General features: G+C 39.0%; 1 protein-coding gene across 1 annotated transcript in view; it reads left to right on the top strand.

The window, feature by feature from the left end:
- The first annotated feature begins 1,242 nt into the window (after window positions 1–1,242).
- Window positions 1,243–14,561, top strand: part of ltk (leukocyte receptor tyrosine kinase) — a 63,330-nt gene continuing 50,011 nt past the window's right edge. The window contains exon 1 of the mRNA XM_067613779.1: window positions 1,243–1,510. Within this exon, the coding sequence (XP_067469880.1) occupies window positions 1,459–1,510 (52 nt within the window). The 5' untranslated portion in view covers window positions 1,243–1,458. The remainder of the gene's footprint in view (window positions 1,511–14,561) is intronic.

Consider the following 14,561-nt stretch of genomic DNA (forward strand, 5'->3'; position numbering starts at 1 on the left):
ATCTGATGCATTATTACACAACAAACTACAGTGTAAGGAAATGACTGTACAGCTCCAAGAAATTACTATTTATTTAACAATTAATAAATCTTTTGATGTATTACATATTTTAAAAAGTGAACAGCCCAACAGTCCAAACCCCAAAGACATTCAGTTTACAGGGATGTAAAACTGAGAAAAGCAGCAAATCCTCACATCAGAGAAGCAATAACAAACGTAAAAAATTGTTGTCCGTTATTTTCTGTTAAGAAACAATGAGAAGAGCTCCTGCATGCTGTCTCTCTTACTGCTGGAATATTTATTTATTTCACAACTTTTTGGTCTGTCCGACCTTCATCAGGTGAAGCATCACAAAACTTCCATACATAACACCAATACATCTTACAATATTATCATACATAAAACATGACATCATAGCAAACATCCGTATTACCCCAAACTGTTCAATGGTCAAGTAATAGAAAATTACAAGTTTTTAAGTATTGTTTTTTAATTAAGAAAATAGCAATAATCTTTGTTTTTGTTAGTAACAATGTGTATCATACTGTAATTGCTTAAACTCTAAGAATTTCCTTCACCGTGACCAACTGAAACATAAAAATGTTGATAATGATGATACCCCCATTGAGCTTTTTAAACAATTCACAGTTCAGTGGTTTTATTTGTCACATGTTCATACAATCTGTCCAGTGAAATTCAAGGTTTCTTTTGATACTTAAAGTACATTTTACTAACACTGCTGTACTTTTACTCAAGTAAAATGTTTAATGCAGGACTTGTAACAGTGTATTTTTACACAGTGTTTCTGCAACTTTTACGTCTTCCACCACTGTGAAAATAACATTCTTTGGTCTCTCTGCTTTTGTGATTTTGGCTTCATTTTGTGCGACAAGCTGGTGTCACCACCAACACCCTTCATCAGCACACACACACACACACACACACACACACACAAATACATGCATAGGATAAACTATTCATATAATGTTCATATTATTGTTCTTGTGAACTGTCCAAATATTTGGACAAATTGCATTTTGATGCTTTGGCAACATTTTTCTGGAAACCTTCATGCCAATAAAGCCCCTTTGGATTGAAGTGAGAGAGAGAGAGAGAGAGAGAGTGAGACACACAGAGAGAGAGAGAGAGAGAGAGAGAGAGAGAGAGAGAGAGAGAGAGAGAGAGAGAGAGAGAATGTGTGTGTCTGTCGTCACTAAGAGCTGCAGCAGCAGCAGCAGCAGCATCAGCAGCGTCACCGGAATGAGTAGCAGTGCGCAACTTGGAGAAACAACTACAGTGTCCGGAGGGGCGAGTGAGTGTCCGTTAACCGTGTTTCACGAGCCTGTTTGTGACGGTCTGTTGAACGTATAAATGAGGACGTAAAGGTGCAAAGAAAAAACAACAACAACAACAACAACAACAAAAAACCTGCACGGACTTCTGCTGAAAAAGGGAGCCATGGATTATATAAAAAACCACACCACTTTTCTCTCCATCGTCATTTTGATAAGTAAGTAATTTTTTTAAAGTAAGATGAAATATTTAAATCTCTGCAACTTTTCCTTTCTCAACCCCTCATCACTTTTTTTCTCTTTAAATTGCTGAATTAATCAATTTGCTAACAATGTGTCAAATTAATTGGCTGCTGCTGCTGCTGTTCTGCAGGGCTCTGTATTTTCATCGTGTTTAAAAGAATCACCAGTTGACTGTTTGGTCCAGAATTTAGTCTGAGCCTGTTGCAGGTTTTGATTTCAGAGCCTGTGAATGTGTAGCAACTCTCTAATTGCCATGCACACGTACAGTACATCCAAAGGTGTTTTCACATCCATCGTGAGAAACGGCATGAGGCGAGGTGTCATATTCTCTTGAAGCACAGTTTGATTTACATTCATTTACACTGCAGCACGACCACAAGACTTGGCAAGAAATGGGCTCTGCAACTAATCTCAGAACAGCTCATTTGCAGAATATTGGACCTTTAGTTTTAATTAGATTAAAATACAGAGAAAATGATGAGATATTCCTCTTTAAAAAATCAGAATATGGTGCTAATGAATGTACTTTTGTTAACTTTTGTGTGTTTTGTAGTAGCATAACTAAAAAGACTAAAAACAAATGTACACAGTGATCAGAATAGTTCACAGTGTCAGTTTCTGTTCACCTTTTCTTTTTGTATCTAATCCAAATGACATTGTATACTGGAGAGAAATAATGTTTATTCGTGCTCCTTGCTCACCAGATTTAATCAGGCTTAATGTCATATGAATGGAGTGAGTGTTTGCGTCCAGCAGAGGCATGTCATGTGGGCACAGAAATTATGATGAGCTCACTTCTATCACTGTGACTTCATCTGGCTTTAAATGTTCCCATGGAGCACTTTAGTTAACCTTTTACATGTAAGTGCGAGATTTGATCGCCAACTGATTCTTCATGCTTGTTTTCTGAGAAATTGTCAGCAGCTCTGCACATAGAGTTTGCGCTGTTATTACACTATATGTGCTCAGCCAATCAGGATGAGCCTTATGGTATCCATTACTCCTTATCCACTTCTCTTCAGCAACACCTTCTTTTACAAATGAGAGACACAGGAAGCCTCCCCTCAGCTTTAGTAGCCACGCTGGCTAGACTAGTGTAAGTGCCTCTGTATTTGCTCACTGCAGTCAATCCAGTGACAGGAGAGAGCCCGGGGTGAGCCCTGCCAAAACTCACAGCATTATGTCAGATCCTCCTCCATCTTCTACCCTCAGTCGTACCCAGCATGCAGCCCAGTTTACCAAGCGGGTGAGAGAGAGTTCTCTCGTAGCAGCATGCAGACTAGGCTACTTGGCTGGATGCCAGTGAGAGCTGAGATAATGTGTGAGTGGTCCTTTGCCATGAGCGAGTTTGCAAGACAGAGTTGCTGCTCCTTTTATCATGTGACTGCCCTCATTATTCTGCTGCTTCTCAAGTAGTGGACATATTAGAAGTCAGAAAGTCGAATGTTGTGAGGAAATCCACCTTGTTTTTGGAATGCCTTAAAGGGGCTACATGTAAGAAGAGCCTCAGCCTGTCCTGTCTTATAATACCACTTTGTACCACAAGAGGCGACAGTGAGTTGCTGTAGCGTCCAGTCTGCCGTCAGTCTAACATGAGAGGATGAAGAAGAAGCACTGCCCCCGAGGGTGTATTCTAACCAACTGGCAGCAATGACTGAGATTTTGGGCATGTTGTAATTTTCGATCTAAGACCATTATTATGGTATTACTTTATTAAGTTTTAATATTTTTCAGGTGAGAAAGTAACCATTTAGATTCTTAATATGTGGTCAGTTTATCCAAATAACGCCTGGAAATTCGCTGGGTGAGACCAGCCGGTCATCTCGATCACAAGCAGCCCGGCTCCTGAGTTGATCGGCTGGTCAGCATCTGTCGTCATACCGGGGGAGAACATGATCTGATGAACTGACCTGTGCAGCTCTTTGGTGATTTACCGCTGACACTAATGTCTCTGTAGCCATTTGGTATCTTGATGACGCCATATCACAGATTCACTGTAAACAGTAGGTTTCTTCATCCCTTCATGTTAGACTGAGGGCAGACAGGACGCTGCAGTGACTCACTATCGCCTCTTGAGGTACAAAGTGGTATTACGAGACAGGACAGGCTGTGGCTATTCTAACATATAACCCCTTTAAAGGATTTGCTGGTGATTTTCTATATTTTTCTCATTGTCATGTGCAGAACCAAGCCAACAATGAACTGTACCTACTTACATGTATCATGTGTGTATCCAAAGTCTGATATATCATATTCCTCTGTTATTTGTACTGAAGTTCTTTCTATAATATAGTACAAAGTCACGAGGTTCTAATATGTAGCACAGCATGCTAGTGAAACTCCAGTGGCTACTGGCTCACAAAGAACTGCTCCCCGGAGACTGAAAACATGATCTCTGTTATTACTCTCTGGAGACATTTCTAAACAAACTACTGTTCACAAACACTTCTTAATACAAGAAACCTGTCAGCCAGTGCAGTGGTGTGGCTCACTGACATGTTTTTAATAGTTTTTGGCTGGACTGTAACAGTGGGGACAACCCTATAAAGGCAAATGTCTGTCCCTGACTGACTGACCAAATGATGAAGATGCACCATTGGTTGGCCAAAGGCAGCCAAAGCCTGAGACAGCCAAGTATCCCAGAATGCATTTCGCACCAACTGGCAGTGATGGCGGAGATTTTGAGCCAGAGAAAAAGCTGTTGTAATTGTTGCTGTAGGACTGTTATTATGTCCCTTTATTAAGTTTTAAGATTTTTTCAGGTGAGAAAATAACAATTTAGATTCCCAATATGTGGTCAGTTTATCCAAATAATGTCTATTTGGAAATTTGCTCTGACATTTTTGGACATGTTTTGGAGCTGCTGTCTGGGTGAGACCAGCCGATCATCTCAGTCGCTAGCAGCCCAACTGCTGACATGATCAACTGGTCAACATCCATCGTCATCCCGGGGAGAACATGATCCGATCAACCGATCTGTGCACCTCTTTGATGATTTATGCTGTAGCATTTTGATATATGATATAATTCCTTTTGGAAGACAAATGTTGGTCTCACAGATGAAATATAACAATTGTAGTTGCCACATTAGTTTGTCTGAATGTAAAGTGAAACTTCATGTTTTTACTGGACAGAACAACAGTGCTGCCTCTGGGGCTCCATATATACATATATCACCACATTTCAATACATATAAATGTATTAAAATGAACCGATCAGTCTATATAAAATTTTGTTTGGATTTGGATTTTTATTATAGCTACATTACAGACAGAATAAATGTCAGGTAGTTGTGTTGAAACTGAGCTGCTGCTGTCAGCAAGTGCACTGCTCTTCCAGTTGCAGAATGACCGTACTGCATCCTCCCGTCCTCGGAAGTTTGTACTCTCGAGTCGAACTTGGCAAGTCTGAATTTGGAGTACTTGATATTGAGAAAAGCCCTGCGTCAAATTGGCTTTAGTAAAAGCCTGGTGCACTTCCTGGGGGCTTGGTCGCCATGTGTTGCCAACCATATACGAGGCTTTGACTCAGTCTTGTTAACAACAATGGAGGTCTACAGCACAGAAGAATAAAATATATCAGGCTTTGGATACACACACACAATACTTGCAAGTAGGATGAGTTCATTGTTGGTTTAGCTCTGCATGTGAGATATGTTGACAGTAAGAAAAATATAGAAAATTTCCGACCTTATCCTTTAAGGTATTCTAAAAAGAAGATGGATTTCCTCATAACGTTCAACCTTCTGACCTCTAACATGTCCACTGCTTGACTATAAGAAAAATATGAAATGAGATGTTGTTAAAAGCAGAACACAGGAGACATCAACATGAATATAGAAGGTGCCACCTGTTTTTGTAGAACATATGTAAAAAATATTTTATTAACAAGTTTGTACAAATTTATTTAACCTTTATTTAAACAGGAAGTTTTGCGAAATACATGATCTCTTTTGCAAAAGAGACCTTGACAAAATAATAGCATAGAAAAGTTAACACATATATATATTTTAAACATTCATATGAAGCATATAGCACAACAATGAAGTACCTGAGAGTCATAAAGGAGAGAGCGCTTAATTATTTATTCATGTTTCTCAAGAGACATGTGAATGTAGTGTTTGAACATCTGGTATGAAGGAAATGTTTCCAAATGAAGTTTGTCTTGTAAATTATTCCATTATTCAACGCCAACAACATATTTGTCTTTTCTACGGTGCATTAGGATCCTGGCACATACCTGTATGAAATTGCTTTGCTTTGCAATTACTTTGCTACTATTATATCATGAAAATATTTAACATGTGGCTCCTTTTGTGGTTCATCTCAGCCTAGAATGGAAAGTTGTACAGTGCATACAGTAGTGCTATTAACATCACTGTTTCAGACCATTAACTGTTCCCTTCTCTCCTCCTCTAACAACTCTGCTAAAAGCCAAGTTACATCTTTTTAAAATGGCACAGAGGGGAACACGGCCAAAATGCAACTACACCGTTAGTCTTTCACGAAAGCATTTTTCACACTGACTCATGCCATCATTTCTGCTGATTACTAGGAAGCCTCTGCTAATTTCTAAAAAAAACCCTGAGGATCAGAAGGAATGGTTTTGTCATCTTGAAAGAACTTAAAATATGCAGAAAGATAGAAAAGTACAACCTCACCCTGTAATTCTGTGTCTGAGTGCATACATTCATGCGTGAGTGTGTATATGTACCTTTTCAGTATGCTACCCTGCTTCCTGCCTCAAATAACAACAGAAACCACAAGAATAATATATCCCAGTTTAGGTCCCAGTTTGGATTTGAATTAAGCTTTTAGCGTTATTGAAGATATCGGCTGACTGAAACAGAGCCTAACCAAACCTAATTTGAGGTTACTTCAGTGAATATGACTAACTCCTTCTGAAACCAGCAGGGTCCTTACCTAATGACTGTAAAAGTATGACTGCAATGAAAATATGTGCTTCAGAAATAAATATCGCCCTGGTTCAGGTAATAACTGAAGAGTCTGATTGTTGATTGAACAGCAGTGACTCTCAAACAGCATTAACGTGCTGTGTGTGCGTGTGTGTTTGTGTGTGTGTGCATGCAGCTTTAATGATCCCTCTCAAACTAATCACCTGTGTTTATCTTGTACCTCTCAGTTTCCCGCGTGTCTCTATGAATGTTAAAAAAGACGGGCTGATGTGCACTTAATCAGAGGAGTTTGAATCTCATTAGTGCAGGCAGTGCACACAGGCGCAGGCAGTGTGTATCGCACAACCGTGTCAAAGCTTCTCAGTTAGTCAGCTCATCACTTGAGTGATTAAATTTCACCAGGTGTGGGCCTTTTAGAGTTCATGCTTTGATATATTTTGCAATAAATACAAACACACCTCCAACATTTACGTTTTGTTGAATTTCATTTAAATTGGATTAATGCTGTCGGTTGAATTTAGATAGAGAATTCACCCTGAAATGAAGTGATATAAATGGTAATGTGATCTTTTCTTTAGAGATCAAAGGAAGCCTTAAAGGCTGACCCTACCTTGACCCAACTCTAAAAGAGGAGCTTGGTTAAGGCGAAAATTGATTAGGCCAAGTTTCAAACATGGTTTGGAACTAAGTGCTTATTCACTAGAACATCTCATGAGTCAGATGTCTTGCTGGTGAGTAATGTGATCGCTCAATTCAGCTGTTTCTCAGAGGTGCAAACTTGATCACTTTTGCATTTAACTTCATCATTTCCTTGCTGTGAATCCTCAGTCTGCCTCCTCTCAGAATTTCTCTGACAGGCTTTCTCTGACAGGCTCTTTGTGTTTATCCGCCTCCTAAACCAGCAACAGTCTGTCACACAAAGAGCCAAGAGAGAGCATTTCCTCCTGTGTCCTTGTAGTAAAGTTGCTGGATGAGAGTCTAATGTCTGTTGCTCAGGTGTAGTTAGAGTGTAATGATGTTTCCACAGCCGGCAGAGAGAGAGAGACAGCAGATCAAAGCGCTGCCTCAGGGGCTGGGTAACAGACACATGAGCAGGCAGCTGTGCATCTCTCTCGTTCAAGGGCGACCAGAGGTCGAAGCAAAGCTAGTTAGGTGTTGTTTAAAGTTTTTTATTATTATCAAAACAACAGAGAGAGAAAGAGAGAAGGATGAAAATAGGTAAGAACCTGCAACATTTAGAGATAAAACATGACATCAAGCTGACCGTTGGCAAGAAATTCCCATCAGGAGTGAGATACTTGACTTCTGCAGTATTTCACTGTTTCTTCCAGTGGCAATACTGAATAGAAATTCAAGCCATGAAAAGCAGGAACAGAATAATCGCTTCATTGATTCTGCTTTGTGTAAATAGGTTTTATAGTTCCAGGGCAGCACACTTTGCACTTTTCGCATATTTGACTTTAAGTGGCAGTAATCAAAACCATATCTGCTCTGTTTTGTCTAGCATATTTTATGACTGTTTCTTTTAAGTAAGAGCACAAATCAAGTGTTTTTTCTTAATTGTGCCTCTTTTCATAAAGGGTTAGTTTAATGCAAATACAAAAAGACAAACAAAAAAAAAAAGACTTCAGCCTGCTCTTTAAGCACCAGGGCTAATAATACAGGCAAAAATCCTGTGTTTTTTACTCTGGAAAGAGGCATTGCTGTTGAGTTTCTACAATTAATTCATTGGCACATACAGCACTGTTGGGCTTCCTTGAACTGAGGTTGACCGCACACAGATAATAAGCTCCAGACCTTAATAGATCACACCAAAACTATCTCAATAAATAGATAGAATTCCAAAAAATACTTTTTTCTTAGATAAAACTGTAAAATAATGACTCTCAGTGGGATACTATCAGGAGGACTATAGTGAATTAAAGAACATTTCTCAGTGAAATTGATCTTGAGTATGTCGAGGCACAGATCGTGCTAATCTGTCTGTTGTTTATAGCTTTGTTTCATCAGGTGAAGTGAAACTGTCTTGGAGCAGCACAGTGAGCAGAGAAACAAGCAGATGGCAGGTCATTTTTCCTGTGATTTATGCAACAACAAATGCTGAGAGAATCTGTGTCTCTGGGAATAAAGTTGAGTAATACTGGAGAATTATAAGCTTGATAGGCAGTCATTATGCGAGAAACATATTTACATCCAAAAGACTTTTAGTGATGATGATAATATTTCAGCTTTATTACCCCTCATTTGATGTTTAACCTTCAGCAGGAAGCTTGACAATGACAGCCACAGTTTAGCTCACATTGATAAATACTTTCCAGTTTATATAGGAGGTGCTAAAAGATGATATGTAGATCTGTTTGTAAGAAAACGTTTTGCAAGTAGAGAGAGAGAAAAGACTAAAAAAACTAAAAACTATTTTAATAACTGATCAATCATTTATTTGTGTTTTGCACTTCCGATTGGACTAAAAAATATTGAGGATTTAGCTTTGGGTTCTGAGAAGTTGTGATTAGATTTTTTAACATTTCATGTACTAATTGAAAAAAAATATTAACAGATTAATCAATAATGAAAATAACTGCTACTATTAATTATTTCATGGTGTGAAAAAAAGGAATGTTGTTTATTATTAAGATACTGTATGTAATCTGTGATTAAAGACATATAAGATATATATTACAGAAAGCTGACACTTAAGTTCTTGTTGTTTTTTAATGACTCTGTTTTGTGCATTTTCCAACATCTGTGCAACTGTCTTCCACTGTTTTTCTTCTTTTTTCTGTACGTGACATGGAGTTGAATGAAGCTCGCTAACAGACTTGAAATGCTTTGCATTTCACGGACCCCAACTTCCATGTGGCGAGGAATAACTTGGGAGTGACTTGACATTGTTGAATGAAAACAGGCCGCTGTCAGAGGAAGCAAAAGGACAAAACAGAATAACAGAGTGTGTGATGTCAAGGACTCAAGGTCACATGTTAAATTCATTACAAGACTTTCATGTTTGGAGTCTTTTCGCATTCTGGTCAATTCATTGACCGAGTTTCCGCCGTCACACAGCTGTGACTCCTGGCAAAAGTTTCAAAGGTGGAGAGTTAACAAAATGATAATATGACAGAATAGATTTGGGCTATTTGGTAGAGAATGAAAACATCAACCAGGGCAGTCACAGACCGCTGTTCGTCTCTGTCAGTCTATTAAGGAAATCATAAACAAGGTGGCTTTTTTGCATTTCTGGTGGTCAGAAAGCTCAAAGAGGAAAACCATATTTTGTAACCAGGCAGCATTTTAATATATTTGACCTCATGTTTTCAGTTTTCTTCATGTTACAGGAAACATTGCTTTAACACACCGTTAAAAAGAATCAGTCCTAAATTACTGGATAGCAGATATTCATTCATGTCCGCTAAAGCAAATCAGTGAGTCATACAGAAGACAGCACTGGCTCTGGTTGGTCACACTGATGTTCTGGCCTAATTTATGCGTCAGTGCTGAACTGAAAGACATAGTTTATGAGTAAGGTGTGTGCCACTGCTAGACACCGCTGTTTGATCTCAGTGAAGGAAGGTCAACTCACCAGCCCATTCAGACTGTGTGGGAGTTTGACTTTGTGGTTAGAGATGAGAAGGGCTGCTTTAGTCCCCCTAACACCCCTCCACCTCCTCAGGATGTTATCCAGACAGATGACAGTAGGCCACTGTTGGCAGAATTAATGGCTGCAGTGCTGCTGAAGTGCTCTCAAGCAGGGTGCTTATTTGTACATCATGACTGCTTTAAGTAATAGAGCACAGGATATCATTTCAGTAAGGAATGCCCATATGAAGATAAGACAAAAAGGACAGAATGTGATGATGGAGTGAAACGTGGTGATAAAGTAAAGCCAGCAGGTAGTTGATGGAAACTTGGGGGAAGCAAAACAAGCTGGAAACCAACACTGACATATTATCGACTTACAAAGTTGATATGGTGGGTGTGTTAGCAAACCGTTGCCTATTTAAAAATCCAGCAGGCACAGAAACCGTTAGCATTCATTGCAGTCATTTTTCTTTATTTAATTCAAATATTCACTCTCCTTTTAACCTCATTTTTGGTCTCCACCATCTCCTGAAGGAAATATCTGGCTCTCTAGCAGCTGAATGTTTACACTGTAGTCAGTAGTCTGTTTGTCAGAGCTTCTTAGCCGAAAACATTGAGTTGAGAAGTTAGATTGATGAGAACGATGAGAGTGAACCAAAGCAGTAAAATTGTGTGCTGAAAAAAACACTACCTGAAACATGCTGAAACGCAACGTAGAGAGCTGAGTGGAACTATAATTATAAGTTATTCTCTGTGGGTTCATTACGAGAGACCCCTTTCACATTAAACATATTCATTTTTTCTGTTGGTGATATAAAAATATTGATTAGTGCAGCTTTAAAGTTTGGTTTGGTTTAGGCAACTAAAACTATTTGATTAAGATTAGGGAAAGATTTTGGTAAAATAAAAATAGAAACCATCCACCCCGATCTTCACTTTTTAACGCTATCATAACGTCACACTACTGTCATTATATGCTCGGCTACAAGCAGTTTTCTTGTCGGGGAAAACTTGAACATGAGTCATTTTAAGTGGTACAATAAACAACCATTGTTGTTGTTATTCCAGTAAGGACAGTCACCCAGTTCCAAGGCTGTTTCCAAGAAAGTGGCTGACTTAGTTATCTGGTACAAATTTGCTATCAAACCCAGAATATGTCTTTTTCACTTTGGTTTATGTTACAGGTTTCACTCAGCAAAGTTATCCAGATAAACTCAGTAAACCTGGTACTTGCAACAAGCCCTTGTTTTACTTCAATGTATGCATTAAAGTATGTAATGTCAAAAAACATTACTGATCTGAACAGCCGAAAAATTACTAACTTAGAATTACGTTTGGGAGTGATACCAGATACTACTCCTGATTTTTGCTAGTGAGGTGACCCTTTCGGATAATAGATTGTGCATTTAACTACGGCAAAAGACAAATCCCCATATTTTTTTATGATTCTATTCTAGGCTTGGGTGATTGGACAAATATATCGGCTGAGTCCAATCTGCAGTTGTTTTTTTTGGCCGATTTTTGTCCTTTTATTTTGCTAACATAATGGCCTGCCTCCTTGGGAATCCAACTCGGTAAATAATTAACCTGTAAAGTGTGTGTGAATAGGAACTGGCAGCTGGAGTTGGGCCATATGCATGTTCTTGTTGCACTGATTTCCGATGAGTCTTTCGCAAAACAAGACAGTGACTGCAGTGACTAAATGACAACTAAGCCGTCTTTAGCGGTTGCTGTCCGATCGATTGGTGCTGAAAAGCAAAGTCAATTCATAAATCATATTTGAGAACTAGACCAAAAACTGTATGTGCAGTTGTGCACCCTGATCATTTAATAGCATAGTTTTGTTATCCCCACCTGTTTGTTCATTTGGAGGCTGCAAGCAGAGGCATCCTTCATCTGACGCCATCGAACAGTTGTTCAGCCTGTCTTTACAGCTTATCACTTAGCAAAGATCTCAAGGTGATTTATCTTGCTTAATTGAGAAGAGTAGCCTATAGGCTGTAATGTTTCAGTAAAAAACAGATTTTCACACTAAAGACTGTGGATGTCAGAGGATAAGGAGAGGACAAATTTATTCAAACACAATAAATATTTGGTCTACAACAATCACACAATTATAATAATAATGATAATAATAATAATATAGGCTACGGCCTATCATAACGTGGGCTATTGCTTAAATAAAGAACTATGACAAATAAAGTGCAAAATAATCATGCCATTTGCCATGCCAAAATAGTGATAATGCCGCTTTGGCCAAAAATGCCCTTTAGCTTATTACTTAAATAAAGAACAAAGAATAATGTGAAAATGAAATGTAAATGAAAATAAATCTAAAGAAATAGTAGGCTATCCCTATGCAAAAAATAAACAAATTGTGTCAAGGCCAAGACACTGAATGGCGTGTGTCAAAACAGCCGCCCCACACTGGCAGCTGTGTGCAACAATGCACCACCCTGCGACACTTCACGCCACTGTCCTGTTTCCAGCTGAAAAAATGCATTTTTTTTCCAATGAAAAAGCTGTTTTGTACTTCAATACAATGTTGGCCCAACTACAGACATTATTTGCTGGTTTGTTGCTTGCTTTTCAGTGTACTTTTTAGGCTATGATGACGGTTGACGCAAGCTGAAAACCTATGTTTAAATAAGACCAATTAGGTGGAACAAATGTGCTTTATTAATATTATTTCTGAGCTCTATAGACCTGGCATGGGCTTATCGTTATCAGGGAATGTAGTAGAAGGTCAAGTTCCTCGGAGTCGCCTCTGCCAACTATGCGCAAATGCTCCATTGACAGATCGGCATACACCAAAGGCTCGATCAGTGTTTGCTTTCTCTTTCTTAATGGCATTGTTCACAGCCACGTTAAGGTTATGTCCGAAACGATTAAGCCTTGGCTAATCAAGGTTCCTGATGGCATTAGCAATGTTGGCTCCATTATCTGTGTTGACACAAGACACCTTTTTCTCCATGATCCCCCATTCTTGAGCCCACTCTTGCAGTTCTTCAGCTAGCACCACAGCTGTGTGGTCATCGGGAACATGTGTCGTTTCTAGACATTTCACTTGCAGTTCCCAACTTTCAGTGACATAGTGTGCTGTAACACTCATAGTGGACCACATTGGTAGTTGACCACATGTCTGTAGTCAGCGCAACAACAACAACAGTCTGCTGCCTCCAGCTCTTCATTTATATCAGCCCTGACTTTATTGTAGAGATCTTATCAAAAGTTTTGAGCAACTCCTTGAAAGACTCCTTTTCCACAGTGTGAAAAGACATCATATCCTTTGCGAGATATCTAGACACAGCCAACGTGCATTGCAGCCATCTCGGACTGTCCTTCTTATATTTATTACTTTTGGCAAAAGCACCAAGGACTGAGGGCTGATGAAGTGGGGCTTTTCCAGTGGCAGACTGCTGTCTCAGTCCTGCTCAACAGACAGACTGAGGAAATCTTTTGTCCCCTGGGACATACAGCCATTCAACTCCTCCCAGTCAATGGATTAATTGACTATTAATTAATGTGATGCTGCTTCTCCATTGCTACCCACACTCACCTGCTTTCAGTCATTAGGCTGCTGGACTGACAGTTACTGGCTATGAGAGCCCTAACCTGTATTTGTATTTGTTTATATATTTATCTCCAATTTCTACAGTAATTATTATTCTTGCACTATTAATAACCTTGCATGTGCACTACTTCTATTGGCACATATTAGTGACAGCTCTCTGTAGCAGTTCTGGTGGCTAGATAAGCTAGTGGATGCCTAAATTTCCTTTGGGATCAATAAAGTATCTATCTATCTATCCATCTATCCATCCATCTCTCTATCTATCAATCTAGAAAAGCTTTGATCCTCCAGAGCTTGACATTTACAGACATGTGCTGTTTCATGATACACATCATACAAATGATGAAGAATGCATTGCTAAAACACATCACATTAATGGAATGAAAGCTCTTCACCATCACTCCAAGCTTTTAGTCGATGCAACTCATCAAAATCACATGTTCTGCCTCCATGTCAGCTATCTTGCTGCAAGTCACCTTGAATTAAAATGCTTATTAGCCTATGTTACACTGCCTTTAATCTTCATATCCATATCTGCTTGTCAGAGAAAGGGAGAAAGCACATGGGGTGTTTTTGTTGAAAAAGGAACGTCTGAGAAGAACTGCATACCGGTACCGTAAACCAGCTAACTGAAGCCAAGCTGTAACCAATTAAAACATAAATTGAGTTATGGGACTTAATTCTTCTGGAAATACCAAAAGCCTGATTCACTGCACATGAATGGGTCTTCAGAAGTGTGTCTGGATCAGTGGCGGCTGGTGACTCAAAAAATTGGAGAGGACAGGAGGAAAATGAACCCATGGCGTCATGTTATTTTACACTAGTTGGCTACTTATCTCTACTTTCTTATGTTCAAGTTATGTTATGTTCTTATGTTCAAATGCAGTGCAGAGACATTTAGAGGGGCAGGTGCTCAAAGTTATAAAGGGGCACATGGAACAAAATTTTAAAACACCATACA

This window comes from Thunnus thynnus, chromosome 16 (assembly GCF_963924715.1).
Source record: "Thunnus thynnus chromosome 16, fThuThy2.1, whole genome shotgun sequence".
In the NCBI taxonomy this organism is placed as follows: domain Eukaryota; kingdom Metazoa; phylum Chordata; class Actinopteri; order Scombriformes; family Scombridae; genus Thunnus; species Thunnus thynnus.